At 39.1% G+C, this 18,251-nt stretch overlaps 1 protein-coding gene across 1 annotated transcript in view; it reads left to right on the forward strand.

The window, feature by feature from the left end:
* The window catches only part of ULK2 (unc-51 like autophagy activating kinase 2), a 36,423-nt gene that overhangs the window by 1,059 nt on the left and 17,113 nt on the right, over positions 1-18,251 (forward strand). The window contains exons 2-13 of the mRNA XM_059866062.1: positions 237-329; positions 1,550-1,591; positions 9,895-9,927; positions 10,295-10,331; positions 11,738-11,911; positions 12,983-13,056; positions 13,570-13,671; positions 14,016-14,074; positions 14,375-14,457; positions 16,430-16,480; positions 16,865-16,950; positions 17,542-17,713. Coding sequence (XP_059722045.1) covers positions 237-329; positions 1,550-1,591; positions 9,895-9,927; positions 10,295-10,331; positions 11,738-11,911; positions 12,983-13,056; positions 13,570-13,671; positions 14,016-14,074; positions 14,375-14,457; positions 16,430-16,480; positions 16,865-16,950; positions 17,542-17,713 — 1,006 coding nt within the window. The remainder of the gene's footprint in view (positions 1-236; positions 330-1,549; positions 1,592-9,894; positions 9,928-10,294; positions 10,332-11,737; positions 11,912-12,982; positions 13,057-13,569; positions 13,672-14,015; positions 14,075-14,374; positions 14,458-16,429; positions 16,481-16,864; positions 16,951-17,541; positions 17,714-18,251) is intronic.

Below are 18,251 nucleotides of genomic sequence, written 5' to 3' on the forward strand. Positions count from 1 at the left end.
TGATTACTTAGGTTTTGTTTTGTCCTTTTTTCTAATGCTTTGGAATCCATTAAAATGCAGTGTAGCTGAAGCTGGATTTTAATAGCTGTGGAATTAAATAGTTCTTGATGGTGTCACGTGATGTAGTAATAACTGGTGGGTAGAAGAGGGGTGATCTTGCAACTTTTTCTCTGTTTTAGACAATAAAGTTAAAAAAAAAAAGGTAAACTAACAGTACTTTTTTTGTTCACTTCCAGAAAACTGATTGGGAAGTAGCCATAAAGAGTATTAACAAAAAGAACTTGTCGAAGTCACAAATCCTACTTGGAAAAGAAATAAAAATCTTAAAGGTATGTTAAGTTGCAGTGATTTTTAAAGCTGCTTTGCTTGAAAAGGAAAAGAGACTTCTGACCTAGTTCATTCCAGGTCATGGGTGCTGTCACAGTAATTGCTGCTGTGATGTTTCTTTGTTAGGGATCTAGAACTAAAAATACTAAGAAAACCAGAAAAAAATTAAATCTTTAGTTCTGGAAACGTCTCAGAACAGGTTGTGAGCATGATTTTGCAGTTAAAAGTAGCAAATTGTTGTGGAAGCAGTCTCTGGGCTTTGCTTATTGCACATGTGGAAGACTTTGTCCTTCAGGATGGCCAATGGGGCACCTTTTCCCAGGAGATTCAAGCTGAGGGTGAAGCATCAGTCTTTGATCTTTCTTCATCTTTTTTGCTCAAAGGTGCCTTGAAAGCTGAAACCAGTGAGCTGACTTTAATTCCTGAAGCAGCTGCCCACTTCTGACTTGTGATAATTGCCTTAAAATGTGGAGTGTGGCTCTAGCAGAGGAAATGTAATGCAGCATCTTTCAGTTTTTCAGTGTTATTTTATGGAAACTTCTCCTTGGGTGGTCATTTAGCATTCCCTGCTCCCTGAATTTCACATCTCATTTCACATAGCTTTGCAGTAATACTGAGTGCTGCTTTCTTCCCATGTTTCTGAGTTTCTTGAGATACATCACTACTTTATATATTAATATATACATATTATATTCTCATTTATCTATTATATACCAGAACTATTCTTGGGTGTATTAGTGTGCTGCAAGTACTTAACAAACAGAAGTTTTTTTAAGCAGCTACAAATTATTATGAGCTGGTCCATGAGTTTTATTTAATGTTATTTGGTTTGATTTTCTTTGTATTATAAAAGCAAGGTTGATTTGAACATGGTCAGGTTGGTTACTTCACTAAACAAGAAATTGTGTAAGGGTAGGAAATTAAATCTTGTCAGTTTTCAGTGCTCATTAGAGGATCTTGTGCTCTGGTACTTTCTGTAACAAGTCACTGACATAAAGTTCTGGAACCAAATGTTTTTATGACCTCTCAAGATATTGCCCAACTTCCTTATCCTTTAAATATTGTCCAAACAACTGGAATTTCCTCTAAATTCCATCTGATCATCTTAAAAAGATTCTGTTTGATTATCACCAAATCAGCATTATCAGCAAATTCAATTAATAATAATACTAGTAGTAACACTAACAACCTTTTTCCATAATACAAATATTTTATTTTACAGGAACTTCAGCACGAGAACATTGTAGCTCTTTATGATGTCCAGGTAAAATATATTCTGATGCTTTTTTTTTTTTTCCATTAAAATGAATTATGAAAATATAGTGAATATATATCTTGTATGCCAAGTAGAAGATTTTGAATGGGTTTATTTTGAATGGATCTATTTTGTTGCTGTCATCAGTTTGGAATTCAGCAACAACAAGTAAGAGCAGCATCTTGGGGATCTGTGTGACAAAGAAATGTGGTGTTCAGCCCTGTGTCAGTGAGGGGGAACAGAAGGAAGCACAAAACCACAGTCACATGTATCTGTTGCCTGTGTGTCCAGAAAAACAGGGTACAGTGAAAAAAGCCAAGCAGGCACTTGGATCTTTTCAATTAAATTCCTTCAGATTGTCTTCCTCTCTTTATTGCCAGGGTCCTGCCTGATGAGGTGGAGGAGCTGCTCTGCAGCCTGTCTAGGGGAGTGTGTTCTGCTTAGGAAGTACATTTTTGTATCCTAAGGCCTGCCAGTGTGGAGCAAAGCTAAATAAGACATGAGGCAGCTCATGCAGCCATTTGTTCTGCTTGAACAAGAACTATACATTTATCTCCTGGGCTCAGTCCTGATTTTAAATACAGGGTTACACTGATAAAAAAAAAAAAATTACTGAGAAGCACCTTTGGGGCATTGCATAGTCAAAGCAACACAAAATAGAGATTGTGACATTCAGTCTTTCCTGTCTTTACTTGTGCTAAAAGCTTTTGGTTTGTGTGGATGTGTGTCTTGCTATAGAAATCTGTGTTCATGTGACATAAATTAGGTGGGCTCAGGATTTCTAGGGCTGTAGGACTCAAGTGACTTTGGGTACAAAGCTGAGATGTTCATGTAGCAACTGACTGTGCATCAAAACTTCTAGGTTCAATCTAGAGACTGTTTTTCCTGGATCTTAACTTGAAAATTCTTAATTTTGAATGATGTTATCTGCTCTGAGAGGGAAAGTATTGTCTGTTGTGCTTCTTGACGAGACCAGGTTTTCCTGAGCATTGCTAAGTGGGAATAATCTCTCTGCATCCTAAATTTAGTATGTCCAGATAGCTCAAAAGCAACTGGAATTGTTGACTGAGGGTGTTGGTGTGTGAGTAAGCAGCTGAATTTCAGATTTATCATTTACAGTTGTTTATACATGGAGGTTCCTTAGTCAGCTCTGCAGCTCAGTGTGGGGGTAGTGGACTAGTTAGGTATTCTGATGGTTTAACATCTGAGCTTTGGAGAAACTCTTGTTCTTTTGGTTTATGCACAAGGACTCCAGAATCCTACAGTTGTCTTTGGTTTCTTTACCTAAAGGGTTTTTATAACCATAACTTTTAGGCTTTTCTGTTCCACCCCAGGAAGGGGTGACAGGACTTCCTGAATGATCAGTGCTGCTCCATTTGAGAGGGGGATGTTGCTGCTTGTCCCCAGCTATTGTGTTTAAATAAAATGAGCAGTTAAAGCAAAGAGAAGGGCAAACTTGTGTCCTGTACCTTGATATATTTCAAACACATTCATAGCAAACACAAAGCTTGGCAGCAGGATGCTGCTTCTGCAGAAGGAATTGCTTTGCAAAACATGGTATAAAGAGTGTGCCTCTTGCACAAATAAGCTTTTCCCTTTCTGCTGTGTTTGTGAAGTGGCAGACATCATTAACTTCTGTGATTACATTAATTTATAACCCAGCAAGAATGAGCACTATGCAAGGCATTCACATGTCTAGTAGGCTGTTACACCTACTAATTTTCTGTAGCATTTCATGTTCTAGCATGTGCTGCCCTTTTTGTTTGCCAGGGTATTGTGAACAGGGTGATACAGTCCAGCAGATAAGACTTTAGGATTTCAAGCTATTTCTAAGTTTACAGAAGCTATTTTTTTTCTTCAGTGCTGGAGCCAGTGGAGTCTGTGTCACAGTAGGAAGTTCTCAGTGTGAATGGGAGTCTGTTTTATTTTTGTAGTTCTGTTGGGCTGAAGCTTTTCTTAACCTTAGACAGTTTGAAATAAGAAAATGCTCCTGTTTCAGATGCAGTTTGACAGATCATGTAGCTGAAGAAGCCAAGAGCTGATTGTTGCTTTGAGTTTTCAGATTGAAAAGATGGTGTGCAATCAAAGTGGCAAAACTAAGTGAAAGAAGTGTAAATTGGTTGTGATCAAGGATAAATACTTTCACTCTCATAATAATAAATTAATGACAGTACTTTAGATTAAAGCTGTATCCCGGCATAGCAATTTGGAATGCATCTTTGGAGAATAAATATACAGTTCCTGTTTTATGTATTTCAAAAAGCTTCATTTGGATTGATTCTCAGGAAGTTGTTAGATTCCCTCTCCTCCATGTCTCTTCATTTATGGTTGTGTTCCTGTTGCATGACCACTCACACAAGTCAGCATAATAAAGATAGATACACCATGGAGGTTTTAATTAAATCCAAGAAGAACTTGTGGGCCATTCTGCTGATTGTGCATGAACATTTTCAGACCTTCTCCACTGCTCATCCTTCATCTCCTGGGAATACCATTTGATATGTTATTAGTGTGTCTGGAGTTCAATTACTAGAAGTGCCCATTCGTGTGGAGCCACACCCCAGTGAACTGCTGTGTGTTAATGGTGGCATAAAACTGTTTTGTTCTGCAGCCAGCAGGATAATTGCCCTTGATTTCCACGAGGTGGACGTGCAGCTCTGGCAGGTTTGAGCTGCAGATAAGCATTTTATGTAAGCAGAGCACTCCACTACTCTTGGTGCCACCTCCCAGGGCTGGGGAGCTGCACACACCAGGTGTGGAGGCCATGGTGCTAAGGCTGAGGGAACTTGTAGAGATATTTAAATAAAAACCCTTCATCTGCGAGAGACAAATGTTTTTCAGCAGTAGGGTTCTGGAAAATAGCTCACCTCTACAAGTTAAATGATTTTTTTTGTGAAATGCTTAAAAAAAACTCAGATATGATAGATGGATAGCAAAAGAGACACTTTTCACTTATCTTCTTGGGCAAGTGTTTGATTGTCTGTCATTCAAGAATATAAATCTCCCAAATCTCTAAAATGGTTTAAGGATGCAACTTTTCCCATGGTGGTGCTGTGGGATGTCATTCATCCTGCAAAAGAAAATCAGTCTTGGATCCTGTTAATTGGAGGAGTGGAGCCACTCTTTCTCAAAAGCAAAAGGAGTCTAAAATAGCCTCTAATTGACCAGTGTAGAATGCACTGAGATCCCTGGATAAACTATTCCACTGAAGTGGAATGAAGGTATCAGTAAGTTATTTGGAATGTTCTATATTTAGGACATGAGTTTACAGTTTTGTGCAGTTCATGATCCCAAGTGTGTGCTGAGTAGAACTGATCTCTTCCATAGTGCCAGACAGTGCCTGTTTTAGCAAATAATTTAATTCAAAACCTCTCTAGAATGTCAGCTCTCAGAGTGAAAGCCTGTAATGTATCTTGAAGATAGCATTTTAGGAGAGTGAATTAATGTCCTCACTGTATGGAGTCTGAAGTTTGCTATTTGAACAGTAGTTTAGGGAGAACTAATTTCTAGAGTGTTATTGGAGAAACAGTATCTGGATAAAAATGGTTTCTTGTCTTAGCTTGTTGGTACAGAGCAGACAAAAAGCCTGCAGCTGCTTCTGCTGTCCTTGGAAGCAGAGAAAGCCAGTGGGAATGGAGCCAGAAATCTTTCTGGGACCTACAGCTCAGCTTTGTTGTACACAGAGAGCCCAGGAGTTCTTAGTAGGGGTGCTGAGGGGAGGAACTGTTGTTTTAGCAGCAGGAATTAAATACCTCTGGTTTACCCAAGGACTCCAGTTGGTCTGGTACTATTGCATGTGTTTCTTGAGATATTTGCTCCAGGCATCCTGTGTGTGCTCCTGATCTCAGTGTCTCACAGCTTTCATTGCCTCCACACTCCCAGCAGAACAGAGAGTGTCTCAATATCTTTATTTTTGTCCCCTCAGCTCCTTGCTTAAGGCCTTTGTGTTTGTCAATATCCATCCCCTGTGTATGTATGGAAATAATCATATGAGAACATGCTGTTCAGATAAAAGCAAAATCCTGCCCTTTAGCAACTGTAAAGGTTTTGAAACCCCACCTGGCAGCTGATGCCAGCTGCAAGGTTGGTTATGACAGTGCAGGAATGATGCCAATGTAAATGTTGGAGACAACCAGGATTAGAATTTGTTGTGACCCACAGAACCAAAGAGTTGGAGTTACTCCACAGGCCTTAGCTTACCTGCTGTGCCTAGATCCTGTAATTTGAATTTCAGAACTGTTTCAGAAGAGTTACTACGTAGTCTTTTGCTTACCTGCTGTGCCTGGATGCTGCAATTTGAATTTCAGAACTGTTTCACATGATTTTTTAGTACAGAAGTGTGCTGAACCTTTGTGCTGAGAGCAGCTGTGCCTTTCCTTGGTGCTGGGCAGCAGAGGAGCCTCTTTCCCCACCTCCCATATATTGGTTAAATACAGCATTTCACTAACAGCAAATGGATGATCCAGTTCTTGTGGTGCATTTCTCCATGGCTGATTGCTCTTTTATGTGAATAATTGGCAGCATGCACCCTGGTTGAATCCTACAGGCACATGTCAAGTGACATTTAGTCTGAGATTTAATATTTTGTCAGAATTAACACAATGTTCAGTCCTTGGGGTGGTTGGAGCTGAACACTGAAGTTACTGCTGTGTTGCACTCACAAAGTAAACCAAGAATGTCTAATACAGAGAGAAACAGCCTTTAAAGATCTGGACCTGTCCTTTTTCACTATATCACTAGAATTTTTGCCAAATCTATTTAAAGCCAAAAAAAAGGTGTGTTCCTGGCCAAAAAATTATATCCAATATAGCGCAAATGAACATAGCAGAAAATTAATCAGATAACAGCAGCTGTCAGGTTAACTCTCCTGCTTTGGGGACTCCCATCATAAACTGCAATGAAATAAAATCTACAGATTTGAAGTGAAAAGAGTAACTATTTGCCACAGTTTCTGCTTTGGGAGCTCACTCAGCTCCTTGCACACCTTCAGCTTGTTCTAAAGGAGGACTTGTGAACCAGAATGAAATCTAGGGAATGTTTCTGCCAGTACTCCAGAGATCTAGGAACAGCTCTTGGAAGTAACCATGGATGTTTTGACTTTTTTCAATTAATGTTTTTTTAAATGGAGCTACTTTGCTGAGACTGTGATTCAAGTTGGAACTTTGCATCCCCCAAGACAACTGGTGGAAGCCTTGGATTAAAACATAGCAAATTGTGGCAAATGTATTCCCTCTTAACCTCTTTCTCTTAGGTTTATCTGTTTACCTTTCAGAATTGTAAACTGGTTTCCTAATAGCCTTTGCTAAGGCTAGCAAGTAAAATTTAGATTCACACTAAAAAGAGCAAAAGTAGGTTTTTGTCAAGGAAACTTTCAGCAGCAAATAAAAGTGTTGCTGGGCAGAACTGATAATTGTTGCAACACAGCAGCTTATTTATTTTACTTATTTGTTTTACTTATTTATCTAGGTAGAAGTGTAGGTCAGAACAACTCCAGCTGCACTAATTTTGTCATCTGTACATCAATACAAATTGCTGAAAGCTTTGTTATCTGTTTCAAGAGGCAGTTTAAAATAACTTGCTAGATCAGCTTTATTCCTGAATGTTAGATCTGAAACATGCTGGTTTTCTAATCTTTCCTTTTTGAGCACTTTGCTCTGCATAGCCAGTCAACAGAAATCACAAGTCTGGGGAATGTTGATAGGGAGAGCTTTATTGTTCAGCAAAATAATTTAGAAGGGCAAGATGTGTCTCCAGAACTGTTCTGAATGTATTCCCAAAATGGAGATCACATTCCCAGTCAGGCTGGCCAAGAACTGTAAGGCAAAATTTGAGCAGCTCTGAAGGGTTGAACAAGTTCAGCTGTTTGGAAGTAAAGCTTGTGTTGGTGGGATATTGAAAAGTGTTTGGTTATGAGTTCAACTTGGGACAAGTTGTGGTTGGGGAGGTTGGTATCAGTTCTGTGCAAACTATTACTTCCTCACTATGAATTGGAGAGGACTTCTGAGTCTGGGAAAATGTCTTTGTGGAATCTCTAATCTGCTCTGCTGATTTATTTAAAAAGGATTTTCTAAGCTACGTTAAGGAATCATGCTCTACTTCTTACTGTGACTTTACTTTACTTTACTCTACTTCTTTACTTGGTGACTTGATTTGTTATTTTTCATCAAGAATATAAATTTTAAAAAAAAGAGTAATTCTATTTGAGGGCAATCCAGTGTGGCCTGCAGAAATGGCTTTCCAAACAGGTGAGGGCTGATAGAACAGGGCAAATCATCAGCTCTGTGTTTCTGAAGAGAGCAGTTCATTTGAGAGGACTTTGTTTCCAAGGGAATCCAGCAAACACATCCTCTTAGCTCTGTGATGAATAAATGTAATAAATGTCTGTCATGAGCTGAGCATTACATGCTGCCATAAGCTGCTGGTTTTGTGCACTGGAGGCTCTGACACCGTGGAACATCTTTGTGATTGATGGGATTGCAGAGCTGGGGTGGAAATCCAGGAGCTGAGCTGCTTTCTTGTCACTGGAGAATGGACTTCTGCTGCTTAGCTGGGTTCTTCTGCTCCACATCACAGTTATCCTTTAAGTGAAGTGATCCTCAGGCTTCTGTCTTGGAAGGTGTTGTTGCAAAGGAACAATGCAGAAAGGAGCAATTATATATTTCCAGTAATTTGCAAAGCAAGTAATTACTAATGAGTTTTTTTGCTTCGCTGTATGCACTGAGGTTTTGAGGTGTTTATAGGAATGTAAATTATGGTTCATGTTGGCCACAGCTATTGCAGAAACACTGAACAATTGAGACTTCCTGAAATGTGATCTGCTGCTGCTTTAATAGACTCTATTGCTTGGAGTTTGCCTGCCATTCCCAACAGATTTGATTCATTCCTAGAAACTTGCTTTCTTCAAAGCTAATTTCCAAATGTAAACAAATCTGCAAAATGTGCTTGATGTTTTGGGCTGGAAAGAACCTCAAATGCATTTCTGTAACACAGACATGAGTGACTAAATGCTTCCCAAAAGTGAAGCAGGCTAATACAGTCTTGAATTGCCCTTAAACCAGCCAGTTCATCTTGGACTGTATTATTTCCATTATTTGGAGTTGTTTGGTTGTCAGTGTCTGGGATGGGCTGTGCCATCCCTGAGCTCTGGGCTGTGTTTAGGGGTCATTGGTTTCTCTAGCCTGGACCCATTTTTGCTTTTATTTCTCTTTTTCAACCTTTCTAACATAAACTGTTAGTGAGCCCTTGACAATGGCACCGTGGTGGTAATTCTTGCCAGAGTGGTCAGATGGAGCATCTGCTGAAGTGTCAGTGCAAGCACAGAGAAAGGAGCCTGAGTTCACAGCGTTTATTTTGCTGTGCCATGTCCCTTTTGACTTTCTTGTGACACTTTAGCAGGATTTAGTCAGACTGTCTGCAGTCCCACTTCCCACTGGGGGATGTGCCTGGTCTTGTCTGGTACCATCTCACTTTTTTTCCTTCAACTGCCTTAAAAAAACGTATTTTCCCTCAATCTGTCAGCCCTTGTTTAAGTTTATTTTTAAAGGGAAAGGGAGGTAACACACTGTGTAAATAAAAGCATCATCCTGTTTACTGTACACTTCCTTTAGTTTCCTTCCAGTTCTCTTTGTGCTTTTTCCTTTCAATCTTAATCAGCTCAGAGGGAGAAAAAAATACTTTTGCTTTATAAAAACTCTTAGAATCTTCAACTTTGTAGGCCCAACAGAACTGTCTTATGCAGGAGACTGTGGAAAACCATGTTTGTTATTAGCACAGACAGGTCAGGCCTTTCTTCCCTCACACAAAATAAATATTTGGAAACGGGATGAATGTTTTTGTTACAGTCAGGTTTAAGCACGGATTTATTTTTGTAACTGGATTTGTGAAGTGTGTAGGTAATTTACAGTAGAAGTTAGGCAATCTGTCTTTCAGGAACTTTTCCCCAATTACAAGAGAGGGAATTCAGCTTGCAGAGAGGTCATGGGAGGTGAGTGCTTTGGAAAATCTGAGGAGGATGGACACAGCTCTCAGCTCTGCCATGAGGAGCATGGCAGGGATGTGCTGCTGCCAAGGGCTCACTCAGGGAGACACTTCATGGAAGTACTGCCTGGTGGTTTTATGGTTTTGCATATGGAAATATTTTTAGAAATGTAAAAGATCTCATAGTGGAGAATCTGCATTTTTGCTATGCTCTGAAACAGTGACTTTACATTAAGGTGTGTCAGTGATGGGAAAATCCCATGTTCCACTTGGTTAATGCAGGTACAGACTTTGTATTCTCACATTCTTAAATCACTTTTCTTCTCCTCTTTTAGGAAATGCCCAATTCTGTCTTTTTGGTCATGGAGGTATGTGTTAACATGTATGTTTCTGGTTGATTTCAAAGACTTTTAGACAAAACTGTTCATTTGCACAGTTGCAAACTAACCATGGCTTGCTAAAACAAACTATTTTGAAAAGTAAATTATGAATTTCCTGTGCCCCATTAAATTTATCCACACTGTTTGTTTCATAAATTATTCAGTTTCATGTTATGATACTGTAAGTATTGATCAAGGGTGACACCTCAAATTATTAATTACAAATAATTGAAAAAACAATTTTAAGGCAAACAGCTGGAAGGGATCTAATTTTCATTAAAAGATTACACAGTAGAAATGATACAGCAGGTATTTCAGTGCTTGTATTTTAAATAAAACCCTTTGTTTTTAACAGTACTGCAATGGTGGGGACTTGGCAGATTACTTACAAGGTAATTGATTACTGTATTTCCCTATTATTTTGCTTTATGTGTTTTTATTCTGTATTCCTCACATCCATTGGTGTTTCTCTGAGATTTTTTTGCTTGTGCTTTAAATATGGGTAAATGAATGTGATAATACACAGACAGAAAATGCTTTTTTATTTTTTGCCACAGCTGAATGTAACATTCCCTTATTTGTCAATGAGGGAGAAGCTGTAGTTAACCATCAGCAGCATGCTGAAAAGATGTGTGGGTTTCTATTTCTGAAACTACATTTTGGGGGCTGTTCCCAGTGTTTGGATTCCACCTGTTTTTCTTTTATGAGATATGAACTTAAAAACACTGATTTACTTATGTAATAATGCTCTGAAAAAGAGGAAGTGCTGGCTTAGGAGAGATCTTCCATGGCTCTGCCCAAAGTAAGGACAGAATTTCTAAATCATGACAAATGGATTCTTATTCCAACCAAAATTTTGAGCAGAGATGTTAATCTTCATATTTTTCATGATGACAATATTCTACTTGCCCTTGTATCTCAGCCTGTTAAAGGAATCTTTTTTATGCACAGCTATTGTTATGGTAACTGTGTGTATTAAAAGCATAATTCACTTGCCATTAAAACCTTTGGAAAGACTCAGACAGTGAAATCCAGCTCCTGTGTTCAGTGCTTTTTTGGGCTGCAGAATGAGGTAATACCTTCAGAAGAGACTTTCAAAAGTACATCTCATTTTTTTTCCTTTCAAAATAAGTTTTATCATGGATGAAATTTCTGAGCAGAGTAGTTCTCAGCATCCCCATAAAGAACAAATTGTATGGCTTCAGGTTTTAACATGATTTTTGGATGTACTTAATGTGAAGTTCTTTTATTTTCTTGCTTCCTTTGCCTTTTTAGCCAGTTTAGGATTTCACAGAATTCAGGAAATCACTGGGTTGGAAGAGACTTTAGAATCACTGAGTCCAACCCAGCCCCAACATCTCACCTAAACCCTGGCACCCAGTGCCACACCCAGGCTTTGTTAAACACACCCAGGGATGGGGACTCCCCCACCTCCCTGGGCAGAACATTCCAGAACTTTATCACCCTTTCTGTAAAAAACTTTTTCCCAATATCCAACCTAAATTTCTCTTGGTGCAGCTTGAGTCTTAATGACATTTAATTTGGGATTTAATGGCAATTGAGAAGTTTTACAATTACGATGCTACCGAGTTGAATAAACGACTGGAAAAACAGATGATTCAGAGCTCTAAAACTATGGTGATGTCTATATTGTTGAGAATATTTACATTTGTAGAAAAACACTGGAGACTGGATTGTAATTCATGATGATTAGATTATAACTCACTATGTTTTCGGACTTTTACATAAAGATATTGATATTTATTCTCCCCTCTGCTCCTGTGTGTGTCACTGCCAGCTAAAGGGACTCTGAGTGAGGACACCATCCGAGTGTTCCTGCAGCAGATTGCAGCAGCCATGAGGATCCTGCACAGCAAAGGCATCATCCACAGGGACCTCAAACCCCAGAACATCCTGCTGTCCTACGCCAGCCGCCGGAAATCCAGCGTCAGTGGTATACGCATCAAAATAGGTACATCCTCCCTCTCTGGAAGGGGGAATCAGCACTCTTGGCTTGTTTCCCCCCTCAGAAATGTCTCTCCAGTTCAAGTCCTGGATATGGAGTGTATTCAGTTGATGCAAATCAGACAGCAAGTCAAGAATGATGAGCTTCATGCTGTGCTGCGTTCTCAGGATAAAAAAAGATTGAATCATAAAGACCTGTTTGATTAAATCTGCAGGACAAATCTATTTAGCTGATGTTTCTAGTACTAAACTACTTTAATTAGGTATAAATCTAACTTTTGAAACTGGGAGTAGCCTTTAACCCATTTCAAAATTCGGTGTGTGCAAGACTCCAATTGCATTTCCAGCTGTTTTCTTTTTTAGTGGTAGATCCTCCTAAGGGTTATTTGAGAGCTTTAGAAATGAAGGTTATGACCTGTTTTTGGCATGGCTGAAGGGAGGTGTGGCCTTGTAACAGGGGAGAGATGTCAAATATTCATGATACTACCAAACTCCTCTGCAGAGGCCACTTCAGGAGTTTTAATCACTCCTTGTTGTCTGTTATTTGAAGCTACTTTGTTTTAAACAAGTTCATTCCTGTGCTTTTGCTCAAAAACTGCCCAGGGGAGACCAAACTTCTTCCCTTGCTGTCCTTACTTGATAGCTTCAGGTGCTTTTACCTGCATGGAAAATTCAGGCACCTGAAACTTGACTTCTTCAGCTTGTACCTGATGTGATTTCATTGCAGGCAGATTGTATATTCATCACTCTTAATGAGCCATTTATATTTAGCCAGTGACTTTAATCCTTTCCTGCTGATGCCAGACAGGCTGTTCTGCAGCTGGGGAGGTGCCTGAGCAGCAGTTTGTGTAAATGATGTCACTGCTGCTTCTTGGCTTGCTCATTTGAAAGATAATACATTATTCTTTCAGCATGACAAAGATTCTAATATTCCATGTAGCTGGCTAGATATTAAACCTGTATTTTTTCAATCTCTCTGTTAATTGTAGCAGATTTTAGTCAGAGACAGGTGATTTCTAGACAGTAAAAATTTGAAAATGATCTTTCTCTTCATTGACCAAGGTTGTTCTTTATACAGCTGACTTTGGGTTTGCTCGTTATCTGCACAGCAACATGATGGCTGCAACTCTGTGTGGTTCCCCTATGTACATGGTAAGGGATATTTCACATTATCTTGCTTGTCTCAAACATTGTCCTGCCAAAACAAAATAATTGCCTGCTTGCAGATTGGCAAATGCCTCATGTTGCTTTACAAGGATCAGGGACAGAGTGCAATTCCCCTTTCCATAGTTTTACTACCTTTTTTTTTTATTTCCTTGGGATTTTGAGACCATGATTGTTATAATCAGAGAGACATCAATCATTTCTCAGTGGTTCTTTGTCCAGAAGAAGAACTGCAAGAAGCCAAGTAAATAACATGTTCCTAAACATGCCAAATGCTAGATGCTTTCTTCAGAACGTCAGCATTTCTAGTTTTTGTGGTTTTGAAACTCAGCTTTCATTTTAGATGGAGATGGTAGCTCTCAAGCCATGTGATGCACATGAAAATGTTAATTTTCTCTTAAAATGAAGTGGTCTCAGTTAATAAATCTCTGACAGTAGATTCATTTTGCTCTGGTTTTCCTTTTGTTGTTTTCCCTTCTGAGAATTTGCTGTTCTTTCCAGGCCCCTGAAGTGATTATGTCTCAACACTATGATGCTAAAGCAGACCTGTGGAGCATAGGAACTGTGATTTATCAGTGTCTTGTTGGAAAACCACCTTTTCAGGTAACATTTCCTTTCCTTTTCCCTCTTCTCAGTCTGAAGGACATTCCTGGGGCTCTTGCTTCTAGTCAGGAAAGCAGAAGCAAGTGATGTCTGAGTGTTGGTGCTGCAAAGGCTTGAGAATGCCAAGGGAGAAGTTGTTTATGCTTAGTCTGCATGATGAGTGTGTTCAATCCAGAGGAAATACATAAATAAGGAGCCTCAGTGCTGAAGGCACTGCTCTGCTTGGTGTTTCCTGCTTTAATGTCCATATGCAAAAGTCTCCTTTTTGTGTATGTGTGCTTAGGAACAAAAGCTATTTCCTCCATGAAGCCAAGCTTTAATTAATGTACATTTTTATTTGACAGGCCAATAGTCCTCAAGATTTGAGAATGTTTTATGAAAAGAACAGGAATTTGATTCCTAGGTATGTCACCATGGCCTTTCCTGTCACTTACACTTGTTGATTGAACACTTTTTCATCTTGGGGAGTGCCTGGGATTCATAAAAATATTTGTTGTTGCTATGTTTGCAAGGATGTAGTGTGATACCTGTGAATCATGTTGCACCTTGCTTTGTACCTAGCTGAAACTAAATGGACTGTAAAGCACAGATAGTGATGACTTAAGGACATGGCAGAATGCTGATTTCCTGAAATTCAATGTGCTATGCATTATTCAATGCATGCATTACATTTAATGCATGTTTTACTTCCTCTTGTGTGCAGCATTCCTAGGGAAACATCAGCTTACCTGGCTGACCTGCTGTTGGGTTTGCTTCAGAGGAACCAAAAGGACAGAATGGACTTTGGTATGTATTTCTTTTTTCCTCTTGCTCTTTTGACTTTCCTTGTTAGTTGTATTCATGTGACCAGAATAATTATCTTGACCTTTTGTCCACAGCCAATTACATGAGAAGTGAAGTGGTTTTTTTTTTTCTTCTCTGTTTTCATAAAGAAGGCAGAGTAGCTAAAACAAATCACTGGATAACTACTGTCAGTACTAAGTGATGCACATAAATCATGACTTTGTTTTTGAGTAGTGAAATATAAATCAGTTTAATTCTTTCAATTGTGCCCTTTCCTTCAAGGATTTACTGCTATACCTTAAATTTTATGTTGAAGTCTTATTTTGTTACTTTGGTGTTTTAGCATCAGACTGGGAGCAAACATTTCTGATTTCCATGTACTGGAAGAACCTGCTTTAAAACACACTATTAAACAGTTACATCTTGATTAATTCTTCTTAGCTGCATCTTGTATGTCATGATATTCATGCTGCTTATTTAAATTTTATAGCACTACTTGTTAATGCAGTTTTATCATAGCTGCCAGGAAATATTAATCTTAAAATTTTTGGTTAAGATCCAGAAAAAGCTCATGATAATTGGGTAGAATGTCACCAATTATTTTGGTCAGTATATAAATCTCTACATGTAGGAGAAATAATACCTCACAAACATGGACTGTGAGTAATTGATTCCACTCTGCACTCTGGGTGTGCTGATCCCTACAGTTTCTTCAAACATGGGAAATTCACTGTATCACTTGTGGTGGTGGGAGAAAGCGTTTGTGCTTCAAAAGAAAAATAGAAAGCAGAATGGCAGTGCTGAAAGTCATGTTTTCCTTGGCTGAGCCACTTAAAGGGCCTCAAAGGGGCTGCTCTGGAATGTGCTTAGCAAAGGGACTGAAAGGGAGAGTTTCTAGCAGAGCCCAGTTGCCTGTTGTTAAAGTAAAAATAGCACTGGAAATGTTGTTGATCTTCCAGCAATATGAAGCAGAACAGCAGGTGTTGTACCAAACTGGAGAGCACCTGATCCCTGTGTTCAAGTGAATAATTGCATTGTTCAGGCATTACAGCTGGATTCCTTCCCTTATCGGGTCATGGGCAAAAGTGTTGCTGAAGGAAGGGACATACTCCAGGCCTCAGATTCTTTCTCTTTTTTTTTTTTTTTCTCCTTGTTATTTGCTTATGTCTGAGGCACAGCATTGTTTTCCTCCAGTGTTAGGACATTAAAGTTCACCCAGCTCAGCAGCTGGCTCCCACCAAGCCTCAGATTCCCTGAACCAGCTGAACACTGCTCCTTGCAGAACAAAACTTTCCATGTAACCTAGTGGCCAACTGGTTGTGCTCAATTAAAAGTGCTTCAGCATATCCATTTACAACAAAAGCAAAGTATTTCTAACGTAACAACAACAAGTTCACTGAGGAAATTTTTAAAGAAGTGGTGTCAAATTCTGCTTTATGCCATGAACTGTCTGCACAGGTCATGTTCTGCTATTGGGAAGTGGAAAGGAGAATGGCTCTGCTGTGATTTTCTTTATTGCCACCTAAGGTGTAGCATTAATGGCTTCAAAAATAAATGTCAATCCTTGGGAAAGGCAGAGCTGAAAATACTTTCAGTGTCTGATGTGAAAAATGCTCATTGTTTTGAAGAGCAGACTAAAACTGAATTACTGCCACAGAGAACATAATTCCCTCTGCAGTACAGGGAGGTTTCTTGTGTACATGGCTTTAAGTGCAGTCACAAGATTTCTTCTAGTGATTCAGTCTGATTTGCCTTGCTGACTGATGTTTGAAGTTATTAAATTGATTCTTGTTTCCTTTCCAAACTCTATAGCAGCACATACCATAGACAGCTTTAATCTTTTATAAGCTCTTCACCCCCTGGCTCTGCAGTGTTGATTCTGGGAAGGCAACCATTTATCACCATCTGCAATCCAGTCTGTAAGTTCTGTCATTTGTACATCTACTCACAATGGTGGTTGTTTCTTGTTCTGCAGAAGCATTTTTCAACCACCCTTTCCTGGATCACATTTCAACAGTGAAAAAATGTAAGTAGTTAGTTGGTTTTCTTTTTTTTTTTCACTTATTTGTGTGAATGATGAATGTTGCAGGCTGGGAGGGAGAAGGATCTGCCAAATATCACACTAAGTGTTTATGAGACATTTTCCTCAGCCTGCCTGTTGTTGTGCTCTATTATGAGCCTGAGTGTTGAATCCTTTCTTGTATTATGCCAGAGTGAAATGTGATACTTATTTACTTGTTCTTTTGACGTTTGCACTGAACTTAAATACCCTCGTGTGATTGAGGATGTGCTGTTCTTATAAGCTGTGTAAGGGCTTATGAATGAGAAGCAGTGAGGAAATTTGTTTGAAATTCAGCCTTTTGAAGTCTTAGTCACTTTTTTTTCCCCTCTCTGGGTTTTTCTCTTCTAGCTTGTCCTGTACCAGTGCCCACATACCCAGGCTCAGTCTCTGGCAGTTCCTGTGGTAGCTCTCCTTGTCGCTTTGCTTCTCCTCCAGTAAGTTCTGTGTTACACAACAACCTCCAGGAAATATTTTCTGTAGTGTTTAGCCAAGAATTCATGAATTTTTAAAATCTTTTAATACTTGAACACTGTCAACTGTCATGTTTAGGAGCAAAGAGCAAGGAGCACCCCTGTCTTTTTCTTAAATACCATTAACACTTCGGTGCTCTCTTGTTCCTTGTGTTGTATCTTGTGGGGGTTTTGTTGTTTTTGGTTAAGGTAAAAAGAACCCATACGAATACCAAATGCTAGAGCAGCAAATCTTCAGATATTCTGGTATGGTTTGCAATGTAATGACTGTTACAGATAAATTTTGAATTGGCTCTTTTGGCTGAGGCCCCTTATTACAAACCAGTGACTTCAATTTTATGACATTTGGAACAGGTACATCTGTATCACCAGGAATGATTGAATAAATCCCAGTTGTTTAAACTCACAGCCTGATCAGTATAGAACTGTCCAAACTGACACTACAGGGTTATCCAGTATTTGAAATGTCATAGTTCAAAAGCATTTCTACTTGGTGAATCACTGGATTTACAGTGGGTTTTTGTAACTTTTCTTTTTCCCACCACCCCCCTCCAGTCTCTGCCAGACATGCAGCACATTCAAGAAGAAAATTTGTCTTCCCCTCCACTGGGTCCTCCCAACTATCTTCAAGTCTCTAAAGACTCTGCCAGTACCAGTAGCAAGAACTCCTCTTGTGACACAGATGACTTTGTTCTTGTCCCACACAATATCTCTTCAGACCATTCATGTAAGAACCTTTCTTATTTTTACATCTCAATCCAATTTTCCTTCATAACACACTTTTACCTCCTGTTGTTCTTTGGCTCTCTTTGCTCTAAATGTGTCAGAATTCAAATTGAAATTAATTTATGTAGTTTGATTCCTCTTTGGAAGGAAACTCTTTGGTACTGCACGTCTATCTGGGACAGTTTTATCTTCAATTGAGCAGCCAAATATGCAATAGAGGTGGTTTAAAGTCATGGAAAATAGTGGGGCTTGGCTGTAGAAGAAGAGATTCAGTTGTAAACAACTGCTGATAAAAGACCAAGGATTCTCTTGGAGTTCTTTGTTTCCTCCAGACTCACTGAACATTCATAGCTCATGCTCTAGAGCTTTAAATAAGAGGGGTAGGTAATAAACACTTCTAACATGAAAGGTAAAACATCAGCCTGGGCTTAGAGAAAAGAAAAACTTGGGTGTAGCAGATTTATGACATGGTCCCAACCTGAATTGCACAAAGTCAGCTGATTTCTGCATGATGCCACCAGTTGTGGTAAATATTTGAC

The sequence above is a fragment of the Haemorhous mexicanus genome, chromosome 22 (genome assembly GCF_027477595.1).
Source record: "Haemorhous mexicanus isolate bHaeMex1 chromosome 22, bHaeMex1.pri, whole genome shotgun sequence".
NCBI lineage: Eukaryota > Metazoa > Chordata > Aves > Passeriformes > Fringillidae > Haemorhous > Haemorhous mexicanus.